General features: G+C 40.5%; 1 protein-coding gene across 1 annotated transcript; it reads left to right on the forward strand.

The window, feature by feature from the left end:
* Positions 1 to 295: 295 nt before the first annotated feature.
* On the forward strand, positions 296 to 15,403 carry TNMD (tenomodulin). The gene is made up of 7 exons (XM_003276439.2): positions 296 to 529; positions 694 to 825; positions 9,330 to 9,470; positions 9,696 to 9,797; positions 13,005 to 13,158; positions 14,534 to 14,700; positions 15,026 to 15,403. The coding sequence occupies exons 1-7, from the start codon at positions 482 to 484 to the stop codon at positions 15,233 to 15,235; spliced, it is 954 nt and encodes a 317-aa protein (XP_003276487.1). The 5' UTR covers positions 296 to 481; the 3' UTR covers positions 15,236 to 15,403.
* The last annotated feature ends 1,611 nt before the right edge of the window (positions 15,404 to 17,014 follow it).

Below are 17,014 nucleotides of genomic sequence, written 5' to 3' on the forward strand. Positions count from 1 at the left end.
CTCAAACACCAAGCACAGTGCCTGACATTTAATATCCCTGCAATAAATATTTGTTGAACAAAATGGAATTGAAATTAGGACTTCATTCCCTTCTTTGTTTTGTTTGCTTATTTCTGGAGTGTGCAGCATGTATTGCCACTGATATTTTAAGTTCATAGTGAAAAATCATTTCAATGTGTCCTAGGCTTGGTCCCCTTCCAACCCAACCCCCAGGACAATAGTTTTCATTATAACCTTCTGTCTTTGCCATTCTGGATGGAATTCTGTGCACAGAAGTTATATACATATATGGGTATATCTATGTAACAAATCGCAGCACAGGAGTCCCCTGGGCTCCCTCAGGCTCTGGTATGACATATTTGAGCCATATAAATTCAGCTTCTCCTCTGGCATCTGTTAGCCGACTCACTTGCAACTCCACCTCAGCAGTGGTCTCTCAGTCCTCTCAAAGCAGGGAAAGAGTACTGTGTGCTGAGAGACCATGGCAAAGAATCCTCCAGAGAATTGTGAAGACTGTCACATTCTAAATGTAAGTTGATTCATATTTTTTCCCTTTTGAGCAGAAGCATGGTTTCACAGATTTATCATATTGCAAAGTGAACATTAGAAAGTGGAATCAAAGGTGACTTTGAATTATGGCTTGCTTATTGAGGTTTATTGTGTATTGTTTTATTCTCTCTGTTCTTTGGTTAGGCAGAAGCTTTTAAATCCAAGAAAATATGTAAATCACTTAAGATTTGTGGACTGGTGTTTGGTATCCTGGCCCTAACTCTAATTGTCCTGTTTTGGGGGAGCAAGCACTTCTGGCCGGAGGTACCCAAAAAAGTAAGTAAATACACATCATAATCTGATGCTTCTGTTCTGAGTTTGATTGAATTTAATTAGTAGGCATATAAATTATTCTGAAAATGAAAATCATTAAGTCTCTTTTGTGTTTATTTTCTGGTGGTATGAAAAACTGAATCAAGATTTTTCTCTCCTTCATTTGCCTAATTATTTTGGTAAGGGAAAAAAACTTATCTTCCGTATTTTGGTTAGTAATGATAGGGTGTAGAATTACCCATTCTTCTATAATGCTTATATTTAAGGAGTTAAGACTCCTCCTAGGAGCAAAGTTTTTACTTTAAGAAAAAATACTTTCAATCTTTCTTTCAATTATCTGGGCAGAAACTGATGGAAAAGTAATTAGACCACCACATAAGGAGAAACCACCCAAAGTGGCAGCAGAGGATTTTCAGGGATTATGTTTCTGACTTAATGCATCTGCAGTGAGAACAGGCAGCAAGCTGCTTTTCAGGAGGAGCAATTCTCATACCTGACTTCACATTTATTTATGACTTAAAAAAAAAAACTAGAGCTTTTCAGCTCCTTGCCAGCTGCAATCATCACTGTCCCACTGAGATAGTAATGCCACAAGGTAGAAGCATGCGACACCAAGTCATTAATCACAGATAACTCAGAAAGCTTCTGATACTGGGGTCATTTGGTGAAGCTTGGCTAGCCACTGTAGTTTATATTTCTGTACCTTAGTGTTATTGTTACTCCTGGGCTCATATGCAATGGGAAAGTTTAGATATAAAATAAATAAATAAAACCATAGTCCCAAATAAAACCATAGTCCCTTCATGCTCACAATTTCCATTTGAAAGATAATCAACAAATATACAAACTACAAGTTGTGAAGATAGTTTTCTGGCTTTGCCATGTTTTTCTGTTGGTGTGTGGATTGCTGCTGAAGTTATTGTTATTACTGTTGTTAATTTGTTGTCATAAGATGCTCATTTCTATTTGGTAACAGATGTAGGGAGAAAAAAGCACAAATCCAGGAAAGAGGATGATACAAGAAAATGGGTTGGCATGGACCGTTAGGAGCCAAAGGAGCAATAGGAGCAGAGAGAAAAATAATATGGGTCAGTGGGGAGAGAGAGGAAGAGGGGGGAAAGCAGAAAATAAGCTGGCTAAGTGTCTGAAAGAAAACAGAGGTATAAGGCATAACCACCCTTGGGTTCTCCACCTCTGCTGTCATACCCACTTTCATTTAGTCCCAAAGGATAGCTTATCAGGTTTAAGTAGGAGGGAGAGCAAGCCAGCCTACTTTGTTTGCCTTTTTATTTATACCTTGTTCCAGAAAAGATTTCAGGCATCACCCAATGCCTATAGTTAGCCCTATCCCCTACTCCTCCTCCCCTTACTGCTCCTTGCTTCTGAACTACTTACCATTCAAATGTCCTCCTAGAGAAGCCACCTGTGTTCAGGCTGGCAGGGTGGGTAAAGCAATCGAGATCAGGAAGGAAACAGCAAATTAATAAGAGAGCCAAAATGCATTCCAATACAATTCTGGTACCACTTAGCTAATTCCCAAGGTGATATGTCACCCCACAAGTTGAACCTTGGATCTTCTTGAAAATTATACATGAGTTAAAGGGCCATAAATCCTTTTGTTCTCCACAGCCATAATGTACTTAACTGGGTATGGTGGATAGCTAGTCCTTTTGACCACCCTTAGATGCTTGCCTAAATAAGGGGCCAAATGGCCTTTCTTGTTTTATTGTTGTCGTTGGTACTGCAAATGCTATTCCAAAAGAGTATATGTGTTTTTATAAACTTATAGTGCTATTTGCCTCAGCGCAGCTGTAAACGACTAGGTGGAGACCTTGCCTTTTTATTGCAAAGCGTCAAACTCACTAGCAGGTTCATGGTCTCCTCTGTTTTCCTATTATATCACCTTTACATCTCATTCTAGTTCTGTTTTTAATGATTATAAGAAGCAATCCTATGATACCTCAAACCAAAAGTAAAACTTGGTCAGTGCATGCACAGAAGAGGTGGGATATGCTGCTGAATAAAATTTATCAAAAATCAAACCTCTTGTGAAGTAATCCATTTTGGGATGTCATTTTCAGCTAAGGGACTCTCAGAAACGAACAAAGCTATTATGAAGTAATCCAGATAAAGACAACAGGTGTTCCCTAGGGCAAGTTTCTCTACCATGAACAAATGTTGTTGGTTTTCCATTCCAGTGGGGTGTTATTATTCATTGTCTTTGATATTTAAGTCATGGCCTTCACAAGACCAGGTTTGGTTCACTGAAAACTAAGAAATCAGCTGGAAATGTGGATGCTTTACTTGGTCCACTAGTACCTTCAAGTCCCAGACAAAGAGCTCAGGAGACCATCTATGTTTCCAATGGCTAAGACTACCAATAAGCCTGCCTTAGAACAGATTTAAAAATTCTGGGAAGAGACTAGCAGTCAGATTAGTCTTGGAAGAGTTGCATAGGAAAAGGATCCAGGCATCTTACACAAATTAAAGACTCTCCCCTTAATGGTATGGCCTAGCAAGAAACAACAGTTAGCAGATTAAAATCCAGGCTCTTTGGGCTTTCCTTAACAAGTCTGTGAGACTTGTTGGGACTCTGTGGCCCTTGGTAGAGAGAGCTGTGTATGCAACTGTGCTTATTGGTGGCAGTGATTCGTTTGCTGTCCTGGGATTTCCTCCAAGCTCTTAGTGTCTCCTCTCCTAGCCTCCACCACGCCTCCTTTTTATTTTGTCTTTCAACATCTGTGTATAATAAACAGTATTTATTTAACATCCCACATCTGGTGTTGACATTTCCATGCCCGTAAGTCCTTCTCCTCACTCCCACTTTGGTGTGTACAAAAGATCCAGATTCCTGTATCCAAATTGAGAACAAGCCATGCTTGACCTCCTCCCCTCACACACCTCAGGTCTGCGTGCACACAGGTGTGCACACAGGTGTGCACACGCACAGACACACACACACACACACCAGAGAGAGAAAGAAATCAAAATAAAGTGAAACAAGGACAACTAACTCTGGGTGAGCTGCTGCATTTTCTTACAGGTCCCAGGCGCCTGACCCACAGCCACATACAGGAGCCACCTGAGCTAAATGAAAGCCAGGTCCATCCAGCTCTGAATTCAGCTTTCTTAAACAAGCAGAAGAGACCTATTCAGTCCCACCAATTTTGAGAAGCATCATAATGAGGCTCCCCTTCTAGGCAGTGACTGCCCTGGGATCATTGAAGCATAATCGCCAAAGAAACATTCTTGCTTAAAGCCCCCTGTATTACACATTTTACTGGAAACAGTCAGAAGCCAACTCCTCAGCTAATTAATCCAACATGAAGAAAACAAATCAGAAAAATCCTAGCCCTTAAACCAACAGTTTAGAAACTTAGCACAGACCTTGTAGCCCATCCCTGACAATCCTTTGTGGAGCGAGGCAGAAGAATCATACATTTAATAAATGAAAGATGGTCCTTATTGCCTTACATAGGAGCTGCCTGGTGACTTTAGGGTTGTTTGAAAGCCATCAGGACCACACAGTAATCAATAGATTTGTGAGGATGTTCCTTCAACTTCTACATGCTACCAGAGCAATGAGGAGTGGTAGGGATAAGCGGGCATTTTTCTGCCCTCCTGCCACACCTCAGTTGCAGGTGATCATTAAAACAGTCTCCCCCAGTGTTGTGAGCCCATTATCATTCTAGGTTGAAAATCCTTTGCTCAGAAGAAGCACTTTCTTGATGAGTCTGATTGCAACTTTTTGTGCGTGCCTATTTCTTGGCATGCACAATTGGGCATTAGCCCAATATTAACTTTTTTCACTCCTCTCTAGGCACACAAGGAAGACAACATTCCTCTCCAGGTCCCCTGGGCTTTCCTACACCACAGTCTGGTGGGTGAAATGTGGGTCTAGAGAAACATTAATATACCCTCAAGGAAAAAGTTGAAGGAGTAGCTGGAATATTTTTGGCAGGGAGACTGAGCTTTACCAGACGGTGCCATGTTGGCATTAAAAAAAAAAAAAAGACCTCTCTTCGTTTTCCTCCTAAAGCATTGTGAGACCCAAGCCCACCCTTGTACAACTCTCACTGAGCCAGCTCTTATTCTGGGCTACTTACGGGCAGCTCCCAGCAATTATGTGGAGCCAGGCTGTGGCTGTGATGGATATGTTCTTCTTAGTCAGTCTCTTCAATCTCCTAAGGCAGCATTTGCTGAACAACTTATATGACACCAGGATGAAGAGCCTGGGCCTTCAAAGACAGCTGTTCTGGAGTGGCTGAGAGTAGAATTGGGGCTGTAGAGGAAGTAGCCTGGATGATCAACATATAGTAGCAGTAGGAGTAGTCCAATGATCAACCTGACAGGTTGATCTGAGCAAATCTCGGCAGACTTTGCTAACTATCTAACATTACGGATGAAAAGAGGTGAAGGATTAAAATAGGAACTGAGTCCCTAGAGACACTCAGTGATTTGCCCAAAATCACACAGCTCGTAAGTGGCAGGGTTAAGGTTAGAACTAGAGGCTAGTCTGAAGATTCTTTCCACTATTCTTCAGCCGCATTTAAGAATCAGGAATGGGGATAGTGGGTAGGAGAAAAACTTACTGGCCAGCTCAAGTCTGTAGATAAAAGAAGTAGCTTTTTCTTGCTGAAAAAGAATGTCTGTGCTGCTTATGCCAATATTTTGCATATTGCCAAATGGTGATTGAAGATGCAGAACTCTAACTTTGCATAAGGAATGATCTGTCTGCTCTGTGTTGGTAAAGAAATACCCAGAGACCCTTTAATTCCCCCAAGTTAGGTTAATAATAACATGGTACAGTGCATTCTCTTCCCTTCCAGCCTAACACCTGCTAGCCAGCTATTCTGAGCATGTATTTCACCTTTGGAGAGTGTACCTCATAAACAGACAGTAAGGGATGAAGATGGAGTGAAGAGCAGCTAGATTAATCACAGGCTTCAAAAAACAAACCTAAGCCAAATGTCCTCAAATCCCTGTCAGGACAGGCTAAAGCTTCTTGCCCCTAAAACAGATCCATCACACTGAGGTCTGAGATAGCTTTACTTTTTCTAAAAAGCTTTCTTTTCTGATCTCAGGGACTGCCACAGAGGCAAGAAAACAAGGAAAACTGTGAAAGAGGGATGTTAGGGCTCATTTGCTGCCTGAATGGAGGATTTAACTGGACTGAAGACAGAATTCCTGGGCAGGGAAGAAAAATGGGTTGTGTCCTCTACATGCTTTGTTAGTATGGTCTTCTTACACCTCTCACTGCCTGGACTTAACCACATATCTGTCTCATTTCACTTCTGATTCCTATTCCACTCCATTGGCTTCCTTGTTCCATTCCAGTGTTCTGGTTCTTATAGTTAAGGCCAGTCTTATGTGTGGGTGGAGTAAGAGCCCATTTGAGTGGTGCTGGAAAGATGCCCTTGCCCCCAGATATCTCCCATTCCTCGTGCCACTGTGCCTATTAGATTAGTGCAAAAATAATTGTGGTTTTTGCCATTGAAAGTAATGGCAAAGTAATAAAGTAATAAAATCCACCATTAGTACTTCATTCCTCTGAGTGAAGTACTGCACTCAAATTTTTAAAGACAAATATTCATCACTAATATCTAAGTGTGAAATCATGGGTCAGATTGATTTCTTCTTTGTCATAAGGTACCTGAAGCACCACGAGATTCCTAGATGTCTAGACAGGAGACAAAGGGACAGAAATGGGAAGAGAAAGGGGAAGGGCTATGAGGGTATAGAATGAAAAGAATATGAAAATAGAGCAGAAAAGGAAAGCTAGAAGCACCAAAAATTAACTCTCTCTGTTTGTCAATTGGGCAGGGGTGTACTCCTCATCATATTCTGTCCTTGCTGTATCCTCCCTGGAATAAAGCTGAGTTAGAGGCAGCTGAGATGAGCTACTTGTAGCCCACTCACACCTCTCTTCAGGCCAGTCATCCTGTCTCTGCTTTAGCTTGCTCCTGGAGAGGACAAAGCCATTTATTCTTTCATCTCCAGAAAGACCTTCAACCCCTGAGCCAGGAAGCTTAGTACAGAGCAAAGTACTTGTGATGCCAAAGGCATGAGCTCAGTCTTCATATGGGCCAGTGAAGCTTGCATAGCCATTACCCAAGCAATGCGCTCCACAGGGACTCAGGCGAGACAGTGTGTCTGGATTTGCTCATACCCATCTCCAAACAGTCCAAAGTGGGCCACCAGCATCATCTTCCTAGACGAAGAACAGTCTGTTCCAAAAGGACACCTTTGATAGTGGAATTCTGTCTGGGTGAATATATAGCTCCCCACTCCTACCCCCTACCAAGGATTCACACATAAACGAAGTCATTCTATTCCCACTCTGGTAACTTATCATTACTAACGTAAAGCCAACAAGTTGGTTAATGAACACAATCAGAATGGACCCCTTCTCCCCTACCAAAAAAATTCTTTGCAGGAATGTTGAAAATAATCAAGATCTGCTGAGCTTGGCAGTTTCCAATAGTTTTCATCTAGCAAGGTGTCCAAGTAAAGTGCATTGCCAACAGTGCAGGAAAACTCATTCCACAGAAGCACACTGAAATTCTAAATGTCACCAGTAGGTTCCATAGTCTTCTACCAGTGATTGAAAATACAGCCTGTATTTTCTCTTTCGCCCAGGTAGGCAGTGTTCCAGCATCCCCTAGTCTCTAACCTCATTTTTCCATACAATAATCCATCAGTAGTGCTACTGATGAAATAAACACCCCACCCCAGCCCCCAATGGCTAGTGGCATCAACATTTGTCTCAAAAATGGATAGTATTTCTAACAAAATTCCCCCGTTGGGAGAGCTGACAAGACTGGGTCCGAAGTGGATGCCTCTCTCTTCTACTCAGGTCAGACAGACTGAGAGCTCAATTTGTTGCCATAGGTGAAGTTTCTCTTCTCAAGCTGGCTGCAGAGCTGGAACTGAGGACATATTTATTGCTAGAAGCAAATACAAATCTAAAGGAATTTGCTACCTATCACAAACCAGGCCAGACTTCGTGAGTTAACTCTGCAGTTGCTGGAGAGTTCTAAGTATTTTTTTCTTTCATTTTTAAAATGGTTTTTTAAAAAGACCTTGCCGATACTCAAAAATGTCTCTTTAGGAAGATAAGGATGTGCCATTGGTGGGGAAAACTTATTCAACAAACACTTAGGTTCCAGCCACGTCCAAGGCACTGTAGGGCTACCAAGAGGTAAATGACATTGTCTCTTGTTTTTCTCTTCAGCAGCTACATTAGACTTGTCACCCTTGAAGTAACACTTGCTTCTACAAATGGTTCCAATTTGTTTTTCTCTAGTTGAGTTGGTGAATATTTGACCAGGTTAAACTAACATTCAGTCAATGGCATCGGCAGAGACTAAAAAACGACCCAACCTGGTGTAAGTTCTCTATAACTGTATCATTAGAAAGCAATGTGGGCTCTGAAGAAGACTTGCTTTTTCAGGCTTTTAGTTTTCCAATTTTTTTCATAAGGAAAAATGAATATGGAGAAACTCGATAAACAAAGGTCTCCTAATGACAGAGATAAGATAGACTTCCAAAAGGCATCATCAGGTCTGGCCTGGTTTGTGACAGATAACAAATTCCTTTATGCTTATTTGCTTCTACCTACAAATATGTCCTAAAATTATAAGTTATGGGCTTACTCCTAAACTGCAGTACCATATGGGACTGGTCCTCTTGGTCTTTAGAAATACAATTGCCTCTTTTAGAGTGCAGGAGAAAATCTGGGGTTTTATTTTAGCCACTCAAGAAAGACCTGATGAGCAGTCTTTCTTCTTGGGAGGATCCACGTTACTTAATGAAGGACACTTGGCTCAGTTGGCTTAATTCCATATACACAAAAGAATCTGCAGAACTTGAAAACAACTGAATATGGCTTGGGAAACAGAACCCAGGAATAAACTGGGTGGGGTTGGTTGCCGTATAAAGAGAAGGCTAAGGGAAGGCAATAAATGTTTCCTGGAGTTTAAGGGCCAAAAGGAAGCAAACAGAGCAGGGTAGGACTCTAATATTGGCAAGGAGAAAGTCTTCAGATTCTAAAAGTAATAGACTCAAGGCTGTTGTGGCAATATTAAAGCCCTGGATAGATAAGGAGACAAAAAATACTTAACCATTTTAAGTGTATTCAAATCTCTTTCTAAGCCCTAATGAATTTCATGGGTGAGGGGCGGGGCAGTGTGGTGGGGGGGTGGGTCGTGATTACTTAGCACTTGGAAAGGGAAGTGGTAGCTTAAAGAAGCAGCATAGGTTTTAGGTGATCCCTCAGCTTAACACAAGGGGAAAATACTTTATAGGCTGGTTTGCAAACTATCATTTGCTGCTTAGTCAAGGCTGCCAAGAAAACTGTTGGAATTCTTAGTAATTAGCTCAGCAGCTTGGCTTGAATTCAAAATACCAGCTCTGAAGGGGTCCCCATATCAGCTCCAGCGCCAAAAAGCACCTCACTTTAGGGACACACTGAGTATCTTAGATATTGTTCTCCTCTGTTCTCCCAGACCTATGACATGGAGCATACTTTCTACAGCAATGGAGAGAAGAAGAAGATTTATATGGAAATTGATCCTGTGACCAGAACTGAAATATTCAGAAGCGGAAATGGCACTGATGAAACATTGGAAGTACACGACTTTAAAAACGTAAGTTGGATGTTTTCCCCCTAAGGCTTTCCACTTAAAATATTAGAGCAGTTGAGTCAAGTTAAAAATAGCCTCCATCTAAAATTTGAATTCAAATGGAAAGCTAGCCTCCTCTAGCTTTCCATTTGAATTCAAATTTTGCTAGTCTGGGACCCCAATAGATCATGGAATTTACTAATAGTGGCTCTTTTGGGAAGCTTTATTGTTGTTTTGTCTGTTTTATAGGGATACACTGGCATCTACTTCGTGGGTCTTCAAAAATGTTTTATCAAAACTCAGATTAAAGTGATTCCTGAATTTTCTGAACCAGAAGAGGAAATAGATGAGGTATGTAAGTAGAATAATTGTGGTGGCAAAAGACATCATTTACTGGATGCTAGCTATGTGCCAAACATTGTACTAAATGCTTTACTTTTCTTTGATTCTCCAACAACCTTATAGATAGGTACTATTATTATCATCATTTTCAGATCAGGAAACTAGAACTCAGAGCCAAAAAGTGACTTGCTCAAGGTCACACAGCTAGTGAGTAGCAGATTGGGGTCTTGAACTTAGGCCTTTCAGAAAACTCAAGTGCATAATTTTAGGTACAATGCTATACTTTTATACCCGGGCGCCCATTAATATTATGTTGATTTTCTCTGAAATCAAAAATTTCTAGTAAGAGGGATGAGCCAGAGAAACAAAATCAATCTTGCCTCAGATAAAGCGTTTTTAAAAAAGAAAGTTCCAAAGCCACCTGCGGTTCTTGCCACTTTTGTCACACTTCAGTATTCACCTATTTTAAAGATTGTGGTTCATTCACCTTACCATTTTATGCTGGGCTGCTAATGGAATAATTCACATTTAACCTCAGTAGGAAAGGCAAAAGCAAAGAAGGTGAACACTGCAATGGGATACAAATTCTCTGAAAACACCCTGCTAGGCCAAAGTAAGGCAACCTAGGGTGCTGGTGCAATCACTCAATGGCCCCTTAAAACCTAATGGGAGATGGATGTTATTGCCTTAAGTACAACTATCTGTAAGGCCCTTGAGGCTCTTTATTGTTCCCTGATATTTTGTCTATAATTACAGTATGGTTTTATTAGTGGGAGGAGAAGGGGGACCTCAGTTAAGGTCCTATTGTGACAGCATATCCCCACTATAGCAAGAAAAAACAAACATCGGTTTGGTTTGATTTAGTGCTTAGTTGGCAAATCTAAAATGGAATTACGGCAATGGGCCAATGGCAGAATGATCTTTCTTCTTCTTCTTTTTTTTTTGGAGACAGAGTCTCACACTGTCGCCCAGGCTGGAGTTCAGTGGGGTGATCTCCGCTCACTGCATGCTCCGCCTCCCAGGTTCACGCCATTCTCCTGCTTCAGTCTCCCGAGTAGCTGGGACTACAGGCGCCCGTCACCACGCCTGGCTAATTTTTTTTTTTTTTTTTTTTTGTATTTTTAGTAGAGACGGGGTTTCACCATAGCCAGGATGGTCTCGATCTCCTGACCTCATGATCCACCCGCCTAGGCCTCTCAAAGGGCTGGGATTACAAGCATGAGCCACCGCGCCCAGCCATGGCAGAGTGATCTTTCTATAAACTATAAAAACCTCTTTCTTTTTTCTCTCTCTCCCTGTTCTTTTTCACTTTTCTCCCACCCAGCTCCCTCCATCTTGATTCTCACCAACCCATTTATCTTTTCCTTTACCTTTTTCTTTATTTGGGGGCGGTGGGTAGGGAGGACTATTTTTCTTTCCCTTACCCAAGTCTTAGAGCTGTCATTGGCTCCCACTTTACTCTTTCATGCTACTGGTCTCCTCGGGGCCAGAGAAGTTACAGACCCTTGTTACTAGAATTTCCAAGAAAACAAAGAACGTTCTCCCAAAGATGATGCTCTGCTCCCAAGGTCTATGGTAGTGACAAAGTTTGGAGACTTTTTTTTTAAAGTAAGCATGAGTTAGACGCATCTGAGGAATAGATCAACGTTCAGGATATTAGGAATGACTATAGAAGGCAAAGGTAAGATGAAAGGAAAATCAATAGGATTAAAAAGCTACTATACACAATAACATATGCTGATTACACACAGAAAATAATGTAAGCATTTGAGTAGGCCAGCCAGCAATGAGAATCTGAAGTGATATAATAGATTTATTTTTTGGAAAGATTAAGGCAAAGGAGGCGGGGCACGGTGGCTCACGCCTATAATCCCAGCCCTTTGGGAGGCTGAAGAGGGGGATCACTGGAGGTCAGGAGTTCGAGACCACTCTGGCCGACATGGTGAAAACCCATCTCTACTAAAACAAAACAAAACAAAACAAAATTAGCCGGGCATGGTGGCGTGTGCCTGTAATCCCAGCTACTGAAGAGGATGAGGTGGGAGGATTGCTTGAATCCGGGAGGTAGAGGTTTCAGTAAGCCGAGTTCGTGCCACTGCACTCCAGCCTGGGTGACAGAGCGGGACTCAGTGTCAAAAAATAAATAAATGAACAAATAAAAAATAAAGGCAAAGGCTTATAATGTCTCATTTTGGCCCTAATTTAGTCTTCAGTTAATTTCACCAAATATTTTAAATAACGCAAATACTCATTTCATGATAGTAAGAATACTGTACCTTCAAGTAAATCTTGTTTTTTATATTCACACCACAGATTTTTTTTAATGAGACAAATTTGTGGTCCTGAATGACAAAAACCTTCTTCTGTACTTCCCTCCACATTGTATCCATGGCATGTGTATTTTAAACATGCAGAACAGGTATATAAATAGCCCTGATTTTGCTAACAAAGCTAGTCAGCATACCAACCTCATTTTATACAATTCCTTTCAATGCATCTCAAGGTCGTTACAGACTCAAGGACAAAGGTGCTAAAACTTTAGAATTGTAAATGATTCCGGGAGAAATTAGTAAGAACTAGGTATACAACACAATTACCTCGATACTAGAAACTGAAGAGAAAGTGGCATCCTTCACAATATAAAAAAAGCTGCTTAAAGGAAAAACACTCTGTGAGATAAACTCTAAGCATCTACAATGAAAGGAATGCAACAGTAGGAAGGCCAGTGAAGTCATAAACTGGAGACTTGACTTTAAAACATAAAAGGATTATAGGAGTTTTTTCAGCTTCAGGTCAAATCCTGCTTGCCACCCAAGATGCAAACCTAAAATAAAGCAGGCTAACAAAATGTATTTATAAAAAAGAAAACAAATGTAAATCACTTAGGGTTCCAGAAGCTCAAGTTAAAACATACACAGACTCAGGGCACCCTGAAAATAATGAAGCGCCTTTCTGACTTTGAGTGAAATGGTAACAGAGAAGGCTCCTATTTTAGTAAGCAGCCTTGCTGTTAGACCCAGGAGGGAGGAAGGATCAGTTGTTAACTCCCCCAAGGGCACCCACTGAATGCAAGGCACAGAGCTAGTTCACTAGCAGCCCTAAGATTAAAATTGTTACTCACAAGCAAAATATATTATTTTCCAGCATCCCATAATGTCTCACTTGTTCTATTAATTTCTCTGCCAATCCCTACCCTAAGCTACTTTCTTCTTTCAGAATGAAGAAATTACCACAACTTTCTTTGAACAGTCAGTGATTTGGGTCCCAGCAGAAAAGCCTATTGAAAACCGAGATTTTCTTAAAAATTCCAAAATTCTGGAGATTTGTGATAACGTGACCATGTATTGGATCAATCCCACTCTAATATCAGGTATGACATCCTTATCCTCATCCTCCTCCTATTTTCTAAGACAGTAACAGGTTAATGTTCCCAGCATTTAGAGGCTACATTTCCAGGAAAACAAATGATCGGTTTATATCTTCTTGGATGAGTCTATATATGCTGACTGCCAGTGAGGAGTGAATTTTTCACAGCCAAGTTATAAATCAGATAAATTAATGTTGACAGGCTTTTAAATATCCCAGCAAAGGTAACACCACCCTAATGTGACTAGTGATAGCAAAAAACTAATCTGTCTTTCTTTGCACATCTATATTCATTGCAGTTGGTATACCAGACTATTGCTCAAACCACTGTGGGTCCAACCCAAGAACAGAGGAGAGAAGGGCAAAAACAATGCTCTGCTGTCAACAAGGATTCCCTATGTCAAATGGTGGCATTTTCCTTAGAAAATAGGACAATCACTGCAATACAAATTTCTTTGTCGCTGTTTTAGGAATTACTATAAAAATAGTTGAGGGCTAGATGTCCAGAGTAGAAGAGTCCAGCCCTCAACTTCCAGTCAGCCCATAGAGAAGGTAAAGGCCCTGGATGTCTTAGTCTGTTTAGCTAACATGGAATTTGGCCTCCCTCATTCTGCACAACATAGATTACTCTATTACCCAAGAGAGGTTATTCTCACCAATGTAAGCATCTGTGGGTACTCTTTAGAGATATTAAAAAGGTGACTAAATGCAGTGTGGTATCCTGGACTGGATGCTGGAACAGAAAAAGAACATTAGTAGAAATCTGAATAAATTAGTAGAAATCTGAAATCTGAATAAAGTCTGTAGTTTAGTTAATAACATTGTACCAATTCTAACTTCTGATTTTTGATCATTGTACCACGGTTATGTAAGGTAACATTAGGGGAAACCGGGTGAAGAATATGTGAACTCTGTACTATTTCTGCAGCTCTTCCATAAATCTAAGATTATTTCTAAACAGAAAGTTTAAAAAAAATTTAAGACAAGAAACATAAGGGAAGTGGGAGGACAGAGGATGTCAAATCAATTTAGGCAACCAAGAAATATTTATTGAGCATCTACCATGGGTAAAATCATCATTGTAGGAGATACAGAAGTCCCTTGTCCTCCGTTTTTAATTTAGTATGCTATTAAGGCAAAGCAGTAAATGTTTGATGCCAAAGAAGCAAAGAAGTTTGTGTATGTAGAAATGATCAGGCTTGTTTTGGAAACTACTCTAAAATATCAGCTGAAGGAGCTTGGAAAAGTGGTTCATGCCTAAATGATGCCAGTTAGAAAACACAATGAAATTCTCTATCCCCAGCTGCTATTCTCCCAAGCACTTCTTTCAGGAACATTTGCAAAGCAGTTGCATCACAACTTTGCATTTATTATCTTAGTTTCTGAGTTACAAGACTTTGAGGAGGAGGGAGAAGATCTTCACTTTCCTGCCAACGAAAAAAAAGGGATTGAACAAAATGAACAGTGGGTGGTCCCTCAAGTGAAGGTGGAGAAGACCCGTCACGCCAGACAAGCAAGTGAGGAAGAACTTCCAATAAATGACTATGTGAGTTATGTTTATGTAAACTCTTGATAGAGGAGGAAAAAAGAGCCCTCACCAAACTTACTACCCCTCAGATCATAATCATTGGAAGGAGAATGATCATGGCTTTCACAACAACAAAAAAATGTTTAAGAAACTTGGAATCTCCAGGAGGCTCATTCAAAATCAATCTCCATCTCTGTAGATATATCTCCATGATCAGGCTAAGGAGCTTAATTTCTCACAAGCCCCCAACCCATACAGTCTTCTAGTTATCCCCTGCTTGGTGAGAACTCTTGCTAGTGAACCTTCCTCTCCCACCCCCAACACTGGCTTCTTCTTCTTTCAGACTGAAAATGGAATAGAATTTGATCCCATGCTGGATGAGAGAGGTTATTGTTGTATTTACTGCCGTCGAGGCAACCGCTACTGCCGCCGCGTCTGTGAACCTTTACTAGGTTACTACCCATATCCATACTGCTACCAAGGAGGACGAGTCATCTGTCGTGTCATCATGCCTTGTAACTGGTGGGTGGCCCGCATGCTGGGGAGGGTCTAATAGGAGGTTTGAGCTCAAATGCTTAAACTGCTGGCAACATATAATAAATGCATGCTATTCAATGAATTTCTGCCTATGAGGCATCTGGCCCCTGGTAGCCAGCTCTCCAGAATTACTTGTAGGTAATTCCTCTCTTCATGTTCTAATAAACTTCTACATTATCACCAACAGCCTGATTGCTGCTGAACACACTGGGTAAGTGTTTGCTGAGAATATTCCCAGCAACTGAAATGGAGCAGACCCGTCAAACATAGATAACTATGCTGAGGCTCAGAAAACAATGCCCCAAAATGAAGGCCTCAGAAGCAAAAGTTTTTCTCTGACTTTCTCCTACCTGCCAGTCTCCCAGTCCCATTTTCCCCTGAGGCTAGCCATAAAAGCTAGAATCCCTTTTCCTCAAGGCGTGTCATAGAAATCAGAACCCCTTTTTTCCAAAGCCAGCCATTAAACCTAAAAATATCACTCTGATTTTTCCTCTGCTTTTTCTGTGTAAAAGCTGGCCATAAGGAAATTATCTGACCTACCTTGTTTGACTGTAGGTCATAAGACTCCCTTTCCAGAGAGGATCCAACAGGTTTGGAAGTAGAAAAGGGCAAAGCATAATGATACCTAAATATCGTATTTTGCTCTGCTGTATTAAGACAGTGGAAATAAGGGGCTGATGATAAAATGTCTCCATAACTGATGCATTAAAAACATATCCTTTTGTGCATAGCCCCAGTGTTTAATTATATGAAAGACATATTGTGAACTTGCTTAAGTACCAATTAAGCTGCAGGACAGGCAGTGAGTCACAACAGGCCAACACTAAAATATTCCAAATGTGCAGACTCAGCAAAGGAGAAAGCTAAACTAGCAAAGTGTCTCAGGCTCTCCTCCTATAAACAGGAACTCAACTAAGGACAAATTCAACATTCCATAGCCTTCACATCTGGCTCCTCTTTATATCAGTGTTTGATTAGATACCTTTCCAAGGCAATTGTCTAAAAAACAAGAACCCATAAATACCATTCACAGAAACAGGCATCATAGGAAATTATTGGGATGAGGAATCAAATGGGATTTTCCCTCCCAAATCACAGGGAACTAGCAGTATACCACTTTCTGAAAGAAAAGGTAAAGGCCTACTTCCCAATCACTCCAACTTTGCTTGGGAAAGGAAAAGGGGGCAAAGGGGAAAGAAAAAGAAGTGGTTAAAGGGTAACATTAACCTTGATGTCCCAGCCAGTTTCAGTTTCAAAATTCATGCTCTACCAATCTGTCACCTCTTCTAGTTTCATCTGAAGGTAGCATACTTCATTGCTTAACTTCAAAGTTATCGTGTCATGAAAATGTCGGTCTGGAACTTTCTATCAGAAAAATATTTTCAAATAAATTCTTCACCAAGACGCCTGTGGGCCAGGAGTCATTTTCTCCCATTTAAGAGTTGAGGAAATCCATGGAAAATGGCTTTGCCCAAGGTTGAGTTGCGATTAGCCAGTCATTAATTGGTAATTAGCATATATGCCATACTTAGATTACCAATTTTCACAGAATGAGAGCACAATAAAATATATCTAACAATGCACATTACTGAAAATATTTTTAATTGATGATTTAGAAGACATCTGATTATTTTAGAGTACTTCGATTATCATAACAAGCATTAATTTATAGTTGAAATAGAAAAACGTAAAAGATATGAACTTACTTTGAGGTTATATGAACTTTATGATGTTTCTATCATTGTTTTTTAATAAGACTACTCATTTTTAACATTGCTTTTTTAGATAAGCCAAT

Source organism: Nomascus leucogenys, chromosome X, assembly GCF_006542625.1.
Source record: "Nomascus leucogenys isolate Asia chromosome X, Asia_NLE_v1, whole genome shotgun sequence".
Taxonomy (NCBI): Eukaryota; Metazoa; Chordata; class Mammalia; order Primates; family Hylobatidae; genus Nomascus; species Nomascus leucogenys.

Coding starts and splice junctions, on each gene's coding strand:
- TNMD (XM_003276439.2), top strand. CDS start 482: ATGGCAAAGAATCCTCCAGAGAATTGTGAAGACTGTCACATTCTAAAT. Junction 530..693: donor AAGACTGTCACATTCTAAAT/GTAAGTTGATTC, acceptor TTCTTTGGTTAG/GCAGAAGCTTTTAAATCCAA. Junction 14,701..15,025: donor AACTTCCAATAAATGACTAT/GTGAGTTATGTT, acceptor TTCTTCTTTCAG/ACTGAAAATGGAATAGAATT.